This window comes from Triplophysa dalaica, chromosome 1 (genome assembly GCF_015846415.1).
Source record: "Triplophysa dalaica isolate WHDGS20190420 chromosome 1, ASM1584641v1, whole genome shotgun sequence".
Lineage (NCBI taxonomy): Eukaryota > Metazoa > Chordata > Actinopteri > Cypriniformes > Nemacheilidae > Triplophysa > Triplophysa dalaica.
In genome coordinates this window covers 21,351,229-21,371,137 of record NC_079542.1, presented here as the reverse complement: position 1 = coordinate 21,371,137, position 19,909 = coordinate 21,351,229, and the positions used below count along the sequence as shown (strand labels likewise).

Below are 19,909 nucleotides of genomic sequence, written 5' to 3'. Positions count from 1 at the left end.
TTATGATGACAGTACCGTCTTTCCTGAAGCAGTGTTGAAGTTCAGTTCTCTGCAGGTCTGAATCATCCAAAACCTCAAGTAGGCCCAGCGTCCCATCCATACGACCCACCAAAAGCAGCTCTCGAGGTTCCCCACCCCACAGGGAAGCCGCCTCTTCTTCCGGCCAAGCCAATGCTGACACCCAATAGGGTTGCAGATCCAACGAGGCCTTCCCACCTTAACAGAAAACATCCAACATAAACTTCTAAAGATTGCACTATTATGGTTTAAAACGATCATTAAATAATGTTATTAGCATTGGTGACCCACCATTGACTTGCCAGATGTTAACAACTTTCTCCATGGCAGCAGCCAGATACTTCCCACTGACACTCCAGGCCACTGGAGCCAGGTTTGGATCGCCTGGTGATCCCAGATTACTCAAAGACACCTCCACAGTGTCATCGCTGTCAAGAAACAGAACATTGTCCTTGCAGTTAGCAGTTTTAACGGTGAATAATGAGCCTGATGGCTGTCATAAATCAAAGGAGAAAGAGAGAAACTCACGCTTTGTTAAAGATGCATGTCTGCTGAAGAGTGTACTGGTTATTGGTCACGTTCCAAAATCGGACCGTTCCATCATTCCCGCTGGTGACTAGGAGGCCTTTTTTGCTACACCACCCACATGTGATCACCTACAAGAGACCAAATTAAAAACCACTGATGAAAACTAAGTGATTAAGTGATTGCATGAAAAGGTAAAAGCAGCATTATTGGTATCTCAGAATGCATTGTATAATACCCTGCTCTGATTAGCCTCTAGTCTAAAGGTGGTCCACTTCCGCAGGTCTCCTGCCACATCGGCAAAGGTCTGTGGACGGCTCTGGTTGTCTCGGTCATGAGCGGCCAGTGTGCGCACCAGCTGTTGCGTGGCCCATTGGCGGTGCTGCGACGAGAGTCGGGACGAGAGGCAACACGCCGCCAGCGCATTTGCCAGCTCCAAGGGCCCTACAACAAGGGGGGCACAGGAAAGGTGGGCATAGATAGGAGACATAAACCTCGCTGCAACCCCCAAGCGGAACAAAGCCAGGGCGTGAATGAGAAACACAGATAAACACACAAACACAATGAGAAGAAAATGTGAAAACGTAGTGGTGGTGAAATGGCTGTCAAACTGCGACAAAAATAAAAGAACCAACAACCCTTCTGCTGCCATAAGAAATTAAATATAAGTAATGAGATTAAAGAAAATGAAATTCAAGACAGCTGAAAAACAGACAAACATGTGCATAATGTGGCAAGCGGTTGGCTAGATCTGGACTGACCTCTCTTTTCCAGTTCAGCCTTGTCGTAACCGTGTCGAAGTCTGGCACCTTTATCAGCAAGCAGGGCCACCAATGCCTGAGTCACCACAAAATTGGGTGACGTCACCAGCTTGTTTTCCTCAGCCACACCTCTTAGAAAACTAGGCAGAAATTTCCTCTGGATAGGATCATCCACTGTTGTCAGATTCATCCCTGTGGCAGCTGATATCAGATTCTACAGAGAACACAAAAGTATTTATCTAACTGCTGCATAGTAAAATAAATATGTTGGGAAAAACAGAACACATTCCAGGGCTTTTGCCTACAGCCATCAAGTGGGAAAAATATTTACTACATATTTCTGAGAACATTTCGCCACCTGAGTGCACAACTGGACGAGGAGCTTGGCAGCGCTGGTGCTGTTTGATGCCAGGCATCCCACGGCAGTGCTGAGGTACGCCAAACAGGAGATGGGTTTGGTGGGCTTGCTGCCCCCTCGTGGGCGCTCGGAGCATCCAGGGCCTAATGCAAGACCCGTGGATAGTCCGGCTCTACCTGCAGCAGCTAAACACATCAGACGCACCAGAGTCCTAATGTCTGTTAAGCCCAGAGACTCCAATCCAGCCGCCAGACTGCAACTAGACCCACTGAAAAGCAGGTACATGTCTAAATAAATATATTTTCACATACGGGCACACACATAAACAGAGAGACACAAGAAGCAGCGAACGCACCTAACTGACAGCAGAGACAGTGCTCTCATGACCATTGTTCTGGCCAACAGAACTTGTGCTGCTGCAGTGACTCTCTTCAGAGCCACCAGACGATCGGCAGATGTCTGCAGACTGGATGCCTGCTCGCCCAGAGACAATCGACCTGATGAGCTCTTATCCACTGAGCTCTGGCAACCTTTATAGAAGTACACATTATTTAAACATTAAGAGTTACAGGATGTCTTTACTGTCATCGACCACATAACTTCAGCATTAGGATGTTATTATCTGACCTATCTGCAGTAGAGTCTCCTCCATGCTGTTAGTTGCAGTAACCATGGCAACCGAGGCTCCGAGGGGGTCAGTGTCTGGAAAATGAACTGCCTCAGGGACGGCTCTGCGTTCACTGAGACCCAGCGGAGCCGATAGCATCTCAAACTCCTCCTCACCCGTCAGACGCTCGCCATCATCTACATCCAGCATGTCCCAGTCTTCTGTCATAATTACAAAACGTATAATCAGACCAAAATACATATCAGCAGGGATTGCAAATAGTTTTCACAATCATTAAACCTGATGCGTGTCATTTTTCTTAAACACCCAGTTAACCCAAATGAATTGTTTTATTTATTTACTTATGTCATTCCAAACCTGTATGACTTTCTTCAGCAGAAAACAAAAGAAGGTATTTTGAAGAATGTTGGTAACCATTGGTCCTCATTGACTTCCATCGTATGGACACAAAACCACTGATACATTTCTCAAAATATCTTTTGTGTTCCACAGACGATGGAGTCATATAGGTTTTGAACGACATAAGGTTGAATAAATAATGGCAGAATTTGTGGGTGAACTATCACCTTATTATTCAGAGGGAAAAACGTTGAAAATATTTAACCGTTTTTGCAGTTCAATTTGATGCTGTGCACGTCACACACTTCACTTTTAATGGTTTGTTCTTGCATGTTGTGAAAGATTCTGGAGAGAAGCTTTTGATACCTTCATACACACTGTCTTGTTTTCCCAGCAGGTCTGGCGCTTGACCTTTATACCTAAACAACAAAGTACATTTGTTTACATTTATATCATACAATCATAATATGAGAGTGAACATGTTTGATTGCCCTCTCTCACACCTCTCTGGCAGTGGTCCTTTAATCTTGCTCTTCATGTTGAGGTACTTCTCTCTGCAGCTGCCACAGAGCAGGTAATACGGATTCCCGCTTCCACACTCTCCTCCGAACCAGCCGTCCACGTAGGAACCGTTGCTGCGGTAGCCCTGACGGTTGGCGCTGCGACCGCAGCCCGGGTGACTCTTCTTCATGTGCTGGTTAAAGCTGGATACGCTCACTCCGCAGAGCTCACACACCACCACCTCATCACGGTCTTCAGACTCACACACGTGCTAACACGAGAGGATAAGACAAAACCAAACAACTGTGGTCAGATGGGAGAGCAAGTTCGATCTGGTTCAAAGTAGTTTGGTTTTTGGTTACATTTGTGACCCTGGACAACAAAACCAGTTTTATGGAAAAAATTAAATAGATTTTTACATTAACTGAAAGTTGAATAAATAAGATTTATATTGATTTATGTAGTTGTTATAATAGGACAATATCTGGCTGAGATACAACCCTTTTAAACTCAGGAATCTGAGAGTGCAAAAAAATATAAATAATACTTAATATCCTAATGATTTTGGCATTAAAGAAAAATCATTAATTTAACCCATACAATGTGCTTTTGTCTTTCAGTAAAAAAATGCCCATGCTACACTGGTTTTGTTATCCAGGGTCACATTTGGTTAGAAATTAATGCAACATACATTTAAACTAAAAAGCAAATCAGTGAAACAGCGGTAAGTGCTGAAGTGACCCAGTATCATATGCTGTGTCCTTGCTGTGCCAAGAAAGCATACACCAGTGTTAGTGGCAACAGATGAGTGAGTGAGAAGCTGAGCTTTCAGGAGAACTCCGACTGTGCCCATGAGTGCTTGAAAATGTTAAAATGAAAATGCGAGTATGCGTAATGTGTGTACACTACCGGTTGAAAATTCAAGGTCAGGAAACTAAAACACTCGTCATGTTCTTAAAAATGCCTACATTTTTGATATTAGCTACGTTACAAAACATAATTGTGCTAACACATTAGCTCAGCTAACTGAAATTTTGTCTAATAAACTCTTTTGAAAATGAATGACTTGACTAAATAATGATGAAAAGCAGCCAACAAGACTCGAGTATCGACAGGTAGTTGGTTAATAAAACCCAAAGAGCACATTTTTACAAATTTTAGGCAAAGGCTGGCTACTCTGGAGATAAAATAAACATGGCCTTACTAATAGATTTGATTAATTGTGGATTCTATTCAGTGAACATAAGCTAAAAGTGCAACTACAATCTTTGAAAATCTACTATTTTAAAATGTAGAAAAAACAAGATTGAGTAATGTAGGCAAGTTTACATCCGAGTGCATGCGTGTAAGGTGTGTAGCCGTGCAGTGGGGTTAAATGCAAGTAGTAAAGCAGTGGCAGCCCCAGGCTGCTGTCACACACACCCATGTTGGCCAGTCCAGTACCTCCGGGATCCACATTCCCAGAATGTCCGAGTCGGATGCAAGTTCCTGCGTAAACATGGCTTCCATGGCCTCCTGATCCAGCTCCAGTTCCAGTTCTTCATCTAGATTAAAGTCGTACAGTGCCCCGAGAGGTCCAGACTCCTGCTGCAGTCCAGAGCCTTCTCGAAGTGCCTGGGTTCGATGCGCCTGCACTGAGCGGTACAGTCCAGCTGGACAACACAACACAGTATTACTGATGTATCCATGTTGCGTAGGTTTTTTTATCGTTTTGCATGATGAATGACATACCTGCACGAGCTAGTAAAGTGCGGGCAGCAAGGTCGAAGCGATGCTTCCTGCTAGCTGCGGAGCGACCTCTGGGAGTGGGACCGGCTGAGGCAGAGGCCGCATCTTGATCGAGACTTTCAGGACTGTAGAGGAAGAGATTACGTGTACTGTAAGCTACTCTTTTGGAATGTTAAAACAAGCCAATCAGAAAGGCTCACGGTCAATAAATACTGTTCATCTTTGCAAGTTGAAGTAAGGCTTGTCACACATTCTGTATGAATCACCTCTCACTAAATCCTTCCTCCATCTCTGCAGAATCAGCATTTGGGATGTCTTCTGGGGAACGCAGGTAACTTCTCTCTCCACTCTTACCCCCTCCAGCAGCACCAGAGGGATCTGAAGCTTCCTCTGAGTCTCCCGTCCCCGGGTGGTCGATCATCCACATGGCAAGTACAGTGATGTTCTGAGCATCTGCCTCACTACTTGCACCTACAGACCAAGACAAAACATATTCTTAAAACAGACGAAAAGGACGATTCTCTGGAGGAAGAGAAGAAATCTATGGTACCTGTTGCTTCCAAAGCTTTCATGATCTGTCTGAGTGAGAAACCCATTTCTAACAGTGGAACAGCGATAGCAGGTGGTGGCGGAGATGTGGAGAGACGACTGGTGGGGTCTGATAATGCTTGAAGGAAACAAACACACACACACAGTTATTTTATTCTAGACTACGGAAGTGAGTATGTGTGTATACAGACATAACTACATATACACTGGAGTTAAAAACTAAAATACTGAGAGGACTAGTAAAAATGCTTTGCCATTTTGCTAATTAAATTATAAAAATGGCAATACTTAATACTAAATCAGAGTAAGAATTTGCATGAAAAGTTCAACTGGAAAAAAGACGTAAATAAAAAAAAAATCTACAGAAATTCTCTACATAATTAAGTCTATGTGGTCATTCTGTTAGATAAAATAACAAAATATGTAAATACTAATTTTGGCTATACGTCTTTAGGGGCTAAATGTCTAAATTAAAATGAAGGGTAATCATTGATTATGATGGAATTTTTACAACCCTGTGTATCAAAATGACATACAATGAAAAAGTCTGACGCAATCTCTGGTTGTGTGCGTGTTTGTACCTGTCCTGCTGGTGGTTCTGGCGGGCTGGGACTCGGGTGATGATAAGCTCTGTCTACGGCCATGCTCATCTGATGGTGAGGTAGGCAACGATGTGACCGGAGGGGTCTGAGCTCTACGCACTGGCAGCAGGGTGGTTGTCGGGTAGCTGGAGAACATCTGTCTGCTCTCACATACACATGCACATTAATCGTGACAGGTTGCAATTCAATTCTCATTGCTCACACAGACACTGTTAAAGGCCTTCTGACAAAATGTGTTGCAGTACCTGAGTAGGCTGAGAGGCATCACTCCAGGTGACTCAGAAGCTGGTGCTGTCTCAGCATCTGTAACAGGTGTGGTTGCCGTGGTAACAGGCGTGGTTGCCGTGGTGGTGTCCTCTAGTGAAGAGCTCATGAAGGAGGTGCTGCTGGATGCTGAGGGGGAGGTGGTGACTGGTGTCTGAAATTGTTGGTCGCCCTCTAACTCCTCACACTCCGTTTCAACTACAAACACACACATGCATGTAGCGAATGAGAAAAAACTGTGCTGAGTGATCTAAAGCTTGTGATCTCCTGTGTATCAGACTTTTCAGGTATTGTGTACCTGGTTTGGCGCTGTAGCCTTCCTGTTCATCAAGTAGACTGTTGACCACCAGTTTATAGATCAGAGCCTGAGCCCGCTCCAGATCCGCCAGTCCGAGCGCTCTTTTGATGGGCGATCTCATCACTGCTCGTTTAACCATGTGTCGCATTAGGAACTGCAGAGCCGATCGCAGCTCCGCCTCCTCCTGACAGACACTCACGCCGGGGCTAGCGCAATCTGCATTATGGCCGCTGTCGGGCATCACTTTGGGGATGAGCAGCAGTTCTGCATATTTACTGCAGCTCAGGAGCACGCTCAAAGTCTTCATAGCTCCGAGGTACAGATAGGACTGCTGCACCGCATGCACTTCAACCTGCGCGGCCGCCTCCTGCGAGATTCCCTGTGACCCCAATGTGTCCTGCAGCCTGCGACGTCCTTCTGCCAGAGCCTGCTGTGAGGCATCCTGAGTATAGGTCGCCAGCTCGCTCTCAGAGCGGGAGTTGGGAGGCGCACGGGCTCGTACCTCATCCAAGCTGTGAGATACACGCAGGTCGCCTGTTCCCTCAGTCGGTTTGGCATGCGGCTCACCCTCGCGTTCCTCGTTGGGTTCGTGCCGGTGTCTGCGCTCGTGCCGGCGAGCTGAGGCGGGTCTGGGGCTGTCGTCCTGCAAGCTGGCAAGGGTGGTGAGGTCCAGCAGCAGAGCCGCGGTCAGTCCGCGGAAACGAGACACATCGAATGGCAGAGGCTCGATGGGCTCCAAGTTGTACAGCGGCGTGTCACTGGGCGACCAAAAAGTGGGGAAGCTTCAATGACAAGAAGTGACAAACCAACAAGAGAGAGGAAAAGAGAGAGAAAGTGAGGGAGTAGGGAGGAGGGCCAGGGACATGCAACCTTATGGAGCTAATGCACAGGAAAAAGCAATGAAATGATTAGCGAAAGAAGAAGAAAAGCAAAACTTCGAGAGATACCCAGAGAATGTGAGACCTTGGGGAAGTAGGAACGAGGTAAAAGAAATGACTCAATTTGATAGATCCAGAGTGCAACAAACCACACAAACAAACAGCTGTCTCTCACCTGATGGTGATCTCTGCCTCATCCCACTGCACCTTAGCTGAAGTGCTCCCATCCTTCACAACACCCAGCAGAGTGGCTTGTCTCCCTGTCTGCTTGTGCACACACCGTCCCCCCATCCTCAACCCACCATCTACTCCCCCGATCACAGCTAACACTGGCCACACCTGGTGGCACAGCGTGTGGAGATGCGTCTCAGACAGCTCCGCTGTTGCGTGGCGTCCGCATCTTCCTCTCTCCCCATCTCGCTCTTCTTCTTTCTCGTCCTGCTCTTCACGGCTCTGTGCCGAGCGGCTCTTGCGCAGTCTGGTGGCCCCTGTCGGGTGAGTTTCATCTCGGAGACAGCCATGGATCTGCTGGAGGCGCTGGAGGATGCTGCGGTTTATGGTTTGGGTCCAGCGCTCAGAGCGGTGTAAGATGCGAACAAGCTGGGTGGTGGCTTCTGCGAGGATGGTGGCGACAGGGCTACAGATGGGATCGCCGGGTAACAGGTCACGGGGTGTGCCCCTCATCTGCATGTCACAGATTTTTACCTGTAGAGTAAGCGACCAGAGATTAGACGGAATTGTGGTGTTTTTTGCAATTTTTTAACGGCATAAGGTAAGCCAATTATTTTATTCTCCTTGTCTGTTTTGCCTTTTGCCTTCCTCGGTTTGTCTTACCTTCTCTCCTGGGTTGCTGCTGTAGAACATCACACAAGGGTAAAGTTCTGTGGCATCAACATCCTCAAAAGCAAGTTTGGGTTCCTGTAACATAAACATGTAGGTCACGAGAGGAATTGAACATACTGTGTTTTGAAAACATGTTGTAAAATTGGTTTACTATGCATTTGCTATTGGGCTGTGCCACACCTCTCCATTCTTGCCAAAGGACACCGTCCTAGCTTCCATATCCAGCACACAGGTGATGTAGTCTCCCTGCGTGTAGCTGGACAGAGTGAGGGTCTGCTCTCCATTGTGGTAGAGGTTGCCACTGTACGCACGGTACAGCCACATATCCGCCGTTGTGCGGTGGTTAAAGTCGTGGACGGGCCAGCGTGACACACCCACGCACGTGCCCTCATTTCCACGGTTCTCCTTCACAATGTAAAACTGAAAACAGGACAGTGCAAATTAACATTTGTAAACCTTAGCTAATATAAACACTTGCACGCACTTTAATGTACTTCAATAGTTAAATATTCAACATGGTGAGTGTTAAGATACTAGTGTGTGTGGTAGTCTGGGTATGAAATAAAGTGTCCAACCTTCCATTGGTAGCAGCCAGAGGAAATGCCAGCGGATGCCAGACCGTAACCTTTGCCTCCACTGCCATGAGTCAACCCTTGCCCACTTTCCACCACACAGCACTGTGCCTTCTCCGGATCAAAGGTCACTTCCTGAATAGGCAAATTTTCCTCCTCTTCCTCTGTCTCACCCTAAAAATATTGACAACCAGAAAGGTGATATAATGACATATATGTAATGATGAGAATGACATTGATGTTCCTACTGCTTGAATTGGTAGAGAATTGTGTTGGCAGCAAAACTTTATCAAAGCTTAAATGCATTTCAAGTCACTTTGGATAAAAGCATCTGACAAATCCATAAATGTAAAAAACATCCTAGAGAGGAGAATGTTGGGTTTAAGGACATTTTGAAGGTGACAAACCTTATTCACATTCCCTCACCTGTAGTTTGAGTTCCTGTTCTCTCTCTTTCAGCTGAATGGTGTGTTTGGCTTGAGCAACAGGTGCTTCCCACATACAGTCGGAGAGCAGCGAGAACAATCTCTCCACCACCTACCAAACAAATAAATTAAGCACCGAAACACACAGTCATTTAATAAGCGCACAACCCAAGTGTGAAGTCAGACCTGGGTCATCTGATGATCCTCCACACTGCTCTCACAGGCAGGAAGTACAGCTTCCAGTACATGCAGGGCTAGCAATCGGGTCCTCAAATTACCAACCAACGGAACACCTGACAAATACAGATATTAAACTAACCTTCAATATCTGTGTCTGTGTGTTATTTACATCTATTGGGGTTGTTTTACCTGAGCAGCATTTCTGAGCGGCAATGTGGAGAAGTACTTCAGTCCATTTGGGAGAGGCCATCTTAGACTGGATTGCTTTGGAGGAGACAACTCGACGCAGAAACACAAGGAAGTCTCCAAGGTGCAGCTCTGCAGTGTGTCTCTTGCGTAAAAATGCTATACCAAAAACGACACATAAAACCTCACAATAAAATAAAACTGTTGATTTGGGGTATGCTGGTGCATGCATGTAAAGTTGCTAATGCTCAGAGAGCCCTACCTCGGAAATCTTTTTTCTGATCATCTGCGCAGTCGTCCGCTTTCTCCTGAAGTTCTAGACTTGAGTTGAGTGTGCTTCTAGCAGCCTGAGACAGCAGTGTCTTCAGCTGACTACAAAGAAGATCCAAGAGTGCCTGGACCACCTTAGGACTCAACCTATCTGCATATGTCCTAATAAAAAAACAGCAACAGAGTAACTGAGTGAGTCTTGCGTAGCTCATGTTAGTGTATTTTGGAATCCCATTTAAACAACCTGTGAAATATGAAACTGATATGATTTTTTATTTGTGTTCTGATTTTACAAACATTGAGGATGATATCAATGCAGTCTGTGAGTGAAGAGTCATACCCCGTGCTGATGGCCAGTATCTGCAGCAGTCTTGTGCTGGCCACTTTGAGAGCAGTGCTGAGCTGAGAGCCCGCAGGTTTGTGCAGGAGCTGCAGAGTCTGTCCAAGAAGAGTTTCTGTACCACAAAGCTGTGAGAGTACATCCAAGAGGCCGCTGGAGATGGCCAGGGACACATCTACAGGCTGGTATCGCACACTTAGAGCAAAGACCGTCACCAAAAGCAGCCTCTGCTGGGCCTCTGAAAACGCACAGAACTGTGAATACATGCTCAGCATTAATATACCGTATGTGAACCTACGTGTGTTTGCTCGTTTACTTCACCTATGTGGTGTTTGTTAGCTTGCAGGGCTCTCTCTAATGTGACGGATAGCTGCTGGTATATCTTATGCACAGCAGTCTGAATGTCCATCTGTAAACTCTTCTTGGCTGCTCGGATTCCATCCTACAAGGAAAGACAAATCAAATTACTCTGGGAATACATTCAGGGCATAATTTAAAATGATGTATGGTAAACTTTAGCATGCCAGCCTTGTACAGTACACAGTCTGCTATTCTTCTGATCCGAATCGCTTTAAAAAGATATACAGCAATAACCTGGTAGTGGTGCAGTTGGACACTCTCTCCCTTCAGTCCTCCACTGCTGACGGCACCCAGGCTAAAACACCCAGAGAGAAACTGCAGTCTGACAGACGTGAGCAGAGAGGCAGAGTGAAAACTGAGGTCTGTACGTTCATCTCCACCTCCAGAAACCGCCTGGCTGCACTTCTCCTCCATCCCAGAAATCAACACCACAATCTGATGCAGGGCCTCCAGACGCAACTAAAGAAACAACAAGAGCAAAAAAGGTTAAAAGCATAAACAGATATTGTAAATGGAGGTGAGGGTTAGATCTAAAGTGAATAGAAAGTGTAACTAGATCCTGTTTTACATACAGTATACTCGTTGTATGGGAGGAAGAATATAAGCACCTCTATCACCTTATTTACCACCACTTTCTAAACCTTGGTTTGCTCACTTTCAGCTTAAACACACAAGTGCACACACCTCTGCTCGGCTCTGTTGCTGCCCCATGGCTGTTATAATGGCCTGCGGGTTGGTGGACACGCTCTCTTCTGGTTCCTTGAACACAGGAGGATTTCCAATATCTCCTCTGATGAAGTTCACGATGTTCTCGATGAGCGCATGAAGCCTGAGCGAATGGCTCAGATCGAGGTCGGACTCCTCGTAGGACTGTGAAGAACTGTACAAACACTCATGTGCCGAGTGTCTTCCAAACCAGTCAGCAGAGGAATCTGGAGAACTGTAGAGAAAGCCTAGAAGACATAAGAACAAATCTGTTTAATCGTGCCACAGTATGTAAATGCTCAAGCTCGCTCTTGAAATGTAGATGCAGCACTCCTGTATTTGCAATTGACATACAAAATATTTTTCAAGCGAATTCAAAAGAGTTCACAATTCTCATAACCACAACACACTACATGGAATTAAAGGGATAGTTCATCCAAAAATTTAAATTCTGTCATGAACTACTTCAACCCAAGTTATTTCAAAGTTGTATACATTTCTTTGTTCTATTGAACACAAAGAAAGATATTTGGAAAAATGTTAGCGAGTGACATTTCTGGGACATCATTGACAACCACAGTAGGAAAGATTAAACGGTAGTCAAAAACAACTTATTTTGTGTTCAACAGCACAAAGAAATTTATACAGGTTTGTAACAACTTGAGGGTGAGTAAATGATGACAGAATTTTCATTTTTGGGTGAACTATGCCTTTAATAGATCCATGTTATAAGCGCTAGTTTTTGTTTGTTAATTATGGGGAAAAATGTGCAGAATGGATTTACATAAAGGACATTGACTGTATCGCCATTATGAACTGAAGATTTTTTTTTACAAATTGACCAAAAACTGCAGCAGGCATGGTTTTAATTGAGCCAAGTATAAGAAACCAGAATGACACTGAGCTGTCAGAGACACATGTCTGCAGATATGTTTTAATAGTGTGCACAATGTGTTCTAGCTGTAGGGCAGTCCTAAAGGGTCTGGGAGTGCTTAGGGAGGGGACGTTACCTCTTTTTTTAGGAACAAAAGCTAAATCCAGATCCACATTCCTCCTCGCATTCTGAAAGAGGTCACACCAACAGGTTATATACTGTAACTACAATGTACTACAACGATTCAAAGAGTAAAGCAGTTTAGATAAAAGGTGTGGTGTGTGGTGGAACTCACCAGTGAGTATCCTTCTTCATCAGACTCTGGTTGAGAGAGATCAGACTCACTCCTGGATTTTGTGAGTCTGTAACTGGGACTGTTCTGAATGGACCGACTTTCAGCAGACAAGCTCTCGCTCCTATAAACCCGCACAAAATGACAGAGAGATAATTTTATTCTCTTCCACACAAGACAATAAAATCGCTTGTGTACTCTCTTAACACATAATCGTCATTAAGAATAATGAGCTAAATATCACCAATGAACATGGCTTTTAAAGTAATAGCAATTGGGTCAGTCTTCAAAATGTGCTTTAGAATAAGGTAAGCACATAAGGTCGTAACTGAATAATGTGAAATTTGTAAAGAAGGTCAGGCATTCCTGGATAAGCGGAGTGAGTTATAGCAGATCACTGGAGAGGGGGTCACTGAGCTTAGCGAGACCGTTATAGTCCGTTACGAATACGATTAATACAGATCAAAATGTTCACCTGGTTCATTTTTCAGGTTCAGTTGAACTTTTTTACGGTATGTTTGTACTTTATTTTGACATCACTCACCTTGTCATAAACACGCTTCCATCCTGGTTTGCCCCGCCCACCAGGGGTTGCTGACTGTTGTGAGCGAGGGGATTGCTGACGGCCAGCAGGAGCATGGCGCACCGGTGGATGACAGCATTGCATGCGGTGGTGTACAGATCCTGTCCTTCCTGAGGAGCTGTGCTGTTCCTGCGTTCCAGACCGGGCTGAGCTGCCTCTTCCTGTCCACTCATGCTGCTGGGTCGATCCTGGTCTCTTCCTCGTGTTGCTTCCCGTGCTGACAGAAAACATTGAAAGATTTCTGTGCCCGCCAAGACATAAGACACAGAACGCCCATGTTAGGGAAGCGGCCAAGAAGCTAACGCTGTTATAAAGCATCTATGACTGATTATTACACAATGCTTTTAGAGTTATTCCATAAAGCCATAGTCAGGTAACTGCTCTTCTGCTTGTTTTGCATTTATCTGTGTATTTTGTGTGGTGTTCCATAGCAACGGGTAGAAATACATTTTATGTCCACCAGACTGCTTTCTATAAGACCATTTATAACAAAATGACACAGTAAGACCTAAATAAATAAATTCAATGTAACGCTTTAAGATCTCTTACTGGAGAACGAAAACTGTCAAGGCACAAGGTGTGCATTAATGTGCGATAAACTTCAGTCAACGCCACCCAAAGCATTAGCCAATGTCAACATACAAACAGATGCTTTTCACACACGTCTAAACTCACTTCCTGCAGTCATGACCTCATGCTCTCTCTCCTCCTCGTCATCTTCCTGTTCATGGTGTCCCTCCTCTCTGTCTCTCTCTCGATCTCTCTCCTCCAGTTCAACCTCTTCGTCTATGGTACGGGTGAACGAGTGCTCCTGAGGGTCCATCTCTAGCGAGTCCACATTATCAGAGATCTACACACAGGAGAAAATACATTTCTGTATATGGGCAATTGTACAAAATTGGTGCAAAGTCAGAGATGGAAACAATTTGAGAAAAAAAAGTTTTTTCCCAAAAGTTTTTATATGCAAATTGTATAATATCAAATTTCTAGTAATTGTGTAGTTCATTTTCATATTGTCATTTCAGAAAGTTTAAGAATGTTCTTTCTCTCTCCAAATTTTGTAACTACCGAAACACTATAATATATGTTTTAAAGCGGGCGTAACACTTTTTTGAATTAATAAAACTAATCTACTCACCATGTAGCTATTAGAGAAGGACACCGAAATTATTTTTGATAATGAAATTTAGGGGTGTGGTTAAAATCAGTCTCAGCCAATCGACACTGTTTAGGCACTGTTTTTACATAAGGTTTATTCATTTAAAAATAAAAGATAAAATAAATATATTTTTAAAATAACTTTTTTTTTAAAACATAATTTTTTTTAAATATATTTTAATCGAATTCACATATGTTGAAATATGGGGGTTTGGACAATTGAAATTGAAAATCTGGAATAAATTATGATTTTATATATATATTAAGCTTACTGATACTTTTTATATTTTTGTGCGTTTCAATAGAGAACAGAAGGATCTTAGTAAACAATTTAAATTTGAATACTGGAATGGTTTTTAAATGTGTTTTTGATGTGGGTCGGCAGTCTGCACAAATTCTGTAAAATGGGCTATGAAAGTGGGGTTCAACCTTTTTCTTGAATTTACTTTTATGGAAGTAAAGGAAAAGTAAAGGAAATTACTTTTATGAAAAAAAAAGATTCTAAGCAGTTTCAATAATCTATGAAACTGACAATGTTAAGATTTTCTTATTTCCAATAACATGTATGCAAGTAAGATGATGAATTCATACTCTGCGCTCTCTGGATGAAGACCGGGTCTGGACGAGCTCCATGTTCTTGCAAGCCAACAGGCGATTCCTCACTTTATAAACACTGCGATAGACCTCTGCCAACAGCTTACATGGCTGATACCTGCAGGAAGAAAAAAATTCAGTTGTACCTATAATGAGTTATTCTGTGGTGATTCTATAATGATGTTTGATATGAGGTCATACCTCCCCTCTCCACAAGCCTGTCCCAGCAGCCCTGTGTGTTTCAGTAGAACAGCCAGAACAAAGCGAGACACCATATCTAGCAGAGCTTCATTGGGCAGTGACGCACTATCCCAATCTACAAACACATCAACACTCCAAAATGTACTTAAACTGCATCAACAGATCCAGGTTTAGACAAATCTCAACCAATGGATAAATGTATAACAAATAATTTATGATGTATAGCAAATAACTTGTGATGTCGAAAGGTTTTGCAAGCTTTTAGGAATTGAATTTTTGCAATTGAGAAAAATTATGAAAATGTTTGATCAATATCTAGTCATGTTCTCATTAATTAATTTATATTTGTCAGAAGATTTGTTTATCTGACAAATATTACATGTAATGTACATGTAGTATCTGACTTGACGGCTCTATGCCCTACAAACTGAGTTTAAGGTTGTATGTCATACCCTTGCTGATGGCATAGTCCTGCATGTTCGTCCACAGGCTGTTTGTGGGTTCTTTAGTCGATCCAAGAGCCAAATCCACCATCACAGTCACATCTGCACATAACTGACAGTCAAATGGTCTTTGCTCTTCATTTCCACAAAGAGCCACTTCCAGCAAAGAGCTGATGCAAGCATCTGAAACACATGCGCATTTAGCTTTAATATAAACATTAAACAACGATCACATTCCATTGACTTCCATGTGTCGTATTTCAGAGTGAAACAAAACATGCAACGAGAAAAAAGTTTGAATACAAAATCAATCTTTTTCCTTTGGAATGGCATGCACAGATTTGTTCATAATATGTGCTCTAATGTGCATTAACAAATAACAAGTGTTCATTTTAATGCTGACCTTACGTTTATCAGAGACATGTTAGTTATGCACAAACACACTCAAATGCTTCTGTTGTGATAAATGAGTTCGTGTGCATACCAAGCTGGGGTATGTCAGTCTCTAAGCCGTTACTGAAGAGAGGTGTTTTGAGCCAATGGGCAGTGTTCTGCTCTTCTGGTGAGGGCGGAGCTCCCTGCAGCATTCCACCAAGACATCGTCCCACCAGCAGGGCGACAGTACGCTCTAAATCCACCAGCCACACCCAGCACTGCGCCGGCCCTGGCACACACAGCGGATCACCCAGATCTGGGGTTCCTACAGGAAGACGGCAAAAGACAAAAACTTGAATGCCAGAACAACTTCTTAAGACTATTTCAGATATTAAACCAACAAGCAGTTTAACACTTGAAGGAACGACTTGCCTAGAGCGACAAAATGTAATGTGATCTACTACATCCATCATGAACATCATGTCTAATCATGTTGGAATGACACTGTAGCACTGATTTATTTCAGGAAAGCAGCACAACAGATCTGAAGATCTGATCTTACCTTGTAGTGGCCACTGAAGCTCCTGCTCCTCCAGAGGAGCAGCGGCAGGCAGAAGTCTGTTGAGACGGTCCAGAGGGAGAAGCAGGTCTAAGAGGGAGCCGAGCAGCGGCCGTGCCACCCATACAGGCAACAACAGCAAGGACGTCACAATCTGACACAGCATACTGCCCGCAGCAGACATGTAGATCACATCTACCATAGTCACACACAGAAAACATTAGAGACGAGACCATCATCTGTTTAAAAACGTGAGTAAGATTGTCTGTGATAGATATACCTCGTAGCTTTTTACGCACGCTGCCGTTTCCAGAACTTTCCCTCAAAAGAGTTGTGGATCGGTTGTAGATATCAGTGGCGTGAGGCAACAGTAACTGCAGGTGTTTATGGAGGAGTGCAACACTGCTGGAACCCTGACAAACACAGATATACATCAGACCCACTAAAAAAACTTGCCGTGGCCTGATTTTTGTGCAGATTTGTGTGTGTACCTCTGTAACACAGTTGATATGGCAGTAGGCCAGTAGTTGCTTCTGTAAGGAACAGAGCAGCTCATGCAGGTGAGCAGGCTGACTGCTATCAGATGATGACGTTCCCTGCAAGATCTTATCGCTGTTCTTCTCCAGCTCTCCAAAAGCCTGGTCCTGTGAATTTAACACACACAGGAAACCGCTTGATAAATATTGTAAGAATGGGCTGTTTGACATCAATATTATGACATCACCTGTTCTCTATTATAGATCAGTGGCTATATCAGTGGCTAGAGTTCTTGCTGGACTCTTAAAGACTGACCGTGTAAAAGCCGAGGTTCCTGAGCAGAGTTTTCATTAGGATCTCCGCCAAGTGTGTGTCAGGATGTGTATCAGCGTGTGTGTCAGGCATGTGAGTAGAGTCGGAGGGTTGAGCAGGAGGCTCAGAGGCATCTGGAGGAGTGCTGTAGCCCAGCAGAGACGCCACATGAGTGTGATCCTGCAGACTAGTGAGAATGATGTCTAACTGCATCCTCTTTGACAGAAACACAAACAAAGATGAGTACCACTGACTAGTAAAAGTTAACTTAGACAGTTTGTTCCTCACAGGCTAAAGCACATACCTGTCCTTTGGAGAGGCTCTCCCAGCGGTCTGGCCCTTGGGGAAGGAGCGAGTGGAGCAGCTCCATGCGCTCCCGTAAAGGAGGCAACAGCATTGTTGCTCCCACTGACAGAGTCTCAATGACAGCCTACAGAACCGAAAAAAAATTCAGAGATCAGACAAGGATACAGGTCAACTGTTGCATTCAATATAATGGGACAAAAACATACAAATAAATCAATGGATGATTAAAAAAACAAAACACAGACCTCTTGAATTTCATCTGGCACTGATGCGTCCATCAGTCTGAAGAGCAGATTACGGAGTGGCCGTGATTGCCGCCCCAAAATGCTGGTGGCCACTCCCCCTGCCATTGCTAGAGCCAGGTGATTGGACAAGAGGCGCAGACACAGCTTCAAGAAGTTATGATGTTCTCTGTTGGTCCAAAAAAAATTATAATTTAAATTCATAGTGCAAGGAAGCAGACACTGAATATTTAATAATCTTTAGGATTTTTAAATTATTAATTGAAAAATATTCAGAGAAAATATTGAAAAATGGTATTCTAACCAAACTCAAGGGTCTACACTTAAGTGACCATAAAAGAAACAAAAGTCTATGGTGGGGCCAAATACGCACTTGGAGGATGGAAAAGGCAGTGGTGGGATCTCTTTATTGATGCCTTCACAATATCGCTCCAGAAACGAGCGGAGATGAGAGAAAGTGCTTTCTTCCAGGTCCACACAGTACGGCCTGTGCCAGGCCACCACCTGTCTGTTCACACACCCACAAACATACACGAATAGTGACTTGAAAATGTAATGATTTGAGAATGTAAAATAAAATTGAGCAGATAGAAAAAGACAAGCGTCTATATACGAAGAGTTTGGTTCCAAAATTAGATAACTTTCAAAAATCATATTTTTTTATTTTGCATTCCAGTTAATATCAATCAAACTGCAGTTACACAGCTAACTAACACAATAAAACATGATACAATTAAAAAACAAGATTCTTGAAACAATTTAAAAACAATGTAATCTCATTTTGGAACCTAACCTAACAAAATATATTGAAATACGATATAATGAGGTACAACAAGTTAGATTCTAATTATCAGGGGGCTTCAAAGGTTTTGCTAACCTGTCTCTTGGTAGAGCAGTCCATGCCAGGCTGTGGGAGGTGCCAGCAGAGATCTGCTGAATGGCAACGCCATCTAATCCAATCACCTTCTTGGGCTTGGTGATGGGGCCAGTGGAGTTCCCCTGACCGCACTGACCCATGGAGTTATTCCCCCAGGCGTACACTTCATTGTCTTTAACAAAGTTAGAAAGAAAAACAGTCAAACACAAACTAGAGCAACTTTTAAAAGGACAGCAGCCAGTTTATTAAAGGGGTCATATGGCTCGAATACGTGTTTTTCTGTGTCTTTGGTGTGTTATAAGTTGCCCATGCATGTATTAGACAAGTAAAAGTGCAAAAATTAAAGTGTCGGAACAAAAGATGCATTCTATCTAAACGCGAATGCTCACCCAAACCTGCCTGAAATGCCTTGTGTTAACACACCCCCTTCCAAACTTCCAAATGTGGTAAGAAGCATTACATTCCCGTCACATGCTTGCAGTTTTCAACCAATCACTACGCACTGCTTAACTGGCCAATCATAGCACACCTTGCTTTTCAGAGCGATGAGCTTTGTAAAAAATCCACTCATTTCAGAGATGCGTGGGCAAGAGGAGATACAAACATGCACGGTATGTGGAAAATACATTAAATCAAGTATACACATTGCATTAAATCTAATTCAACTGATAATATTTGTTTAAGCATGTCATATGACCCCTTTAACAATTGCATTCAACAGTAAACATATTTTATAAATTGACAATCTTCTGCACTTTGAACTATAGGCCTGTGATAGAGTCAAGCATAAGCTAATAGTCATGACACAAGGTTTTACTAACACATATGAGCTGAATGTCTCTTTAAGCACAAAGCGTCAGATTGTCTGTGATGTTATGTGAGAGGCCTCCTCGCTTCACCGTCACACTCTGTCTCTCCGAGTCAGCACATACCCCTCTGCTACTAATCTGATTGACCCCTCTATCTCCTCTATCTCAAACTACAGTTCAAAGAACTCTTACTGTACAGCAACAGGAAGAAAATTCAATATTTCAGCAGCATCTTTATCTCTAGCCATTGATTTTTTCAGTTTACAGGTGAAAAAAATCTATGCGTCATGTAAGACTGAAAGCGAAAATATAATAACAGTGAGTAGAAACAAATGAAACCTAGCTACCAACTACACTGTATTGATTATTTGATTATGAAGTGTAACATGCAGTGTAATGTGTAAACAAATCTCTAGCTGAACTCAGTAATGCTTTTAACCATATTGTGCAGTTAGAGATCTTTTGTGCATGATGTCT

General features: G+C 43.4%; 1 protein-coding gene across 4 annotated transcripts in view; it reads right to left on the bottom strand.

Moving 5' to 3' along the window:
* The window catches only part of herc1 (HECT and RLD domain containing E3 ubiquitin protein ligase family member 1), a 34,727-nt gene that overhangs the window by 7,673 nt on the left and 7,145 nt on the right, over nt 1-19,909 (bottom strand). The window contains exons 10-54 of one of the 4 annotated variants that reach the window (XM_056758874.1): nt 18,624-18,795; nt 18,120-18,254; nt 17,750-17,915; nt 17,503-17,628; nt 17,202-17,414; nt 16,901-17,053; nt 16,690-16,822; nt 16,413-16,604; nt 15,960-16,175; nt 15,485-15,658; nt 15,033-15,147; nt 14,829-14,949; nt 13,755-13,929; nt 13,041-13,320; nt 12,500-12,620; nt 12,341-12,392; nt 11,310-11,578; nt 10,860-11,084; nt 10,587-10,707; nt 10,266-10,503; nt 9,918-10,087; nt 9,659-9,814; nt 9,476-9,582; nt 9,291-9,401; nt 8,868-9,038; nt 8,473-8,712; nt 8,284-8,367; nt 7,625-8,154; nt 6,572-7,353; nt 6,255-6,471; nt 5,989-6,149; nt 5,409-5,525; nt 5,125-5,329; nt 4,862-4,983; nt 4,553-4,782; nt 3,133-3,401; nt 2,996-3,048; nt 2,290-2,490; nt 2,018-2,192; nt 1,663-1,930; nt 1,305-1,518; nt 782-1,041; nt 547-674; nt 310-446; nt 16-216 (exon numbers count right to left, since the gene is read on the bottom strand). In XM_056758874.1, the coding sequence (XP_056614852.1) occupies nt 16-216; nt 310-446; nt 547-674; nt 782-1,041; nt 1,305-1,518; nt 1,663-1,930; nt 2,018-2,192; nt 2,290-2,490; nt 2,996-3,048; nt 3,133-3,401; nt 4,553-4,782; nt 4,862-4,983; nt 5,125-5,329; nt 5,409-5,525; nt 5,989-6,149; nt 6,255-6,471; nt 6,572-7,353; nt 7,625-8,154; nt 8,284-8,367; nt 8,473-8,712; nt 8,868-9,038; nt 9,291-9,401; nt 9,476-9,582; nt 9,659-9,814; nt 9,918-10,087; nt 10,266-10,503; nt 10,587-10,707; nt 10,860-11,084; nt 11,310-11,578; nt 12,341-12,392; nt 12,500-12,620; nt 13,041-13,320; nt 13,755-13,929; nt 14,829-14,949; nt 15,033-15,147; nt 15,485-15,658; nt 15,960-16,175; nt 16,413-16,604; nt 16,690-16,822; nt 16,901-17,053; nt 17,202-17,414; nt 17,503-17,628; nt 17,750-17,915; nt 18,120-18,254; nt 18,624-18,795 (8,706 nt within the window). The remainder of the gene's footprint in view (nt 1-15; nt 217-309; nt 447-546; nt 675-781; nt 1,042-1,304; nt 1,519-1,662; nt 1,931-2,017; nt 2,193-2,289; nt 2,491-2,995; nt 3,049-3,132; nt 3,402-4,552; nt 4,783-4,861; nt 4,984-5,124; nt 5,330-5,408; nt 5,526-5,988; nt 6,150-6,254; nt 6,472-6,571; nt 7,354-7,624; nt 8,155-8,283; nt 8,368-8,472; nt 8,713-8,867; nt 9,039-9,290; nt 9,402-9,475; nt 9,583-9,658; nt 9,815-9,917; nt 10,088-10,265; nt 10,504-10,586; nt 10,708-10,859; nt 11,085-11,309; nt 11,579-12,340; nt 12,393-12,499; nt 12,621-13,040; nt 13,321-13,754; nt 13,930-14,828; nt 14,950-15,032; nt 15,148-15,484; nt 15,659-15,959; nt 16,176-16,412; nt 16,605-16,689; nt 16,823-16,900; nt 17,054-17,201; nt 17,415-17,502; nt 17,629-17,749; nt 17,916-18,119; nt 18,255-18,623; nt 18,796-19,909) is intronic. The other 3 variants (XM_056758898.1, XM_056758881.1, XM_056758889.1) reach the window with 3 other exon arrangements.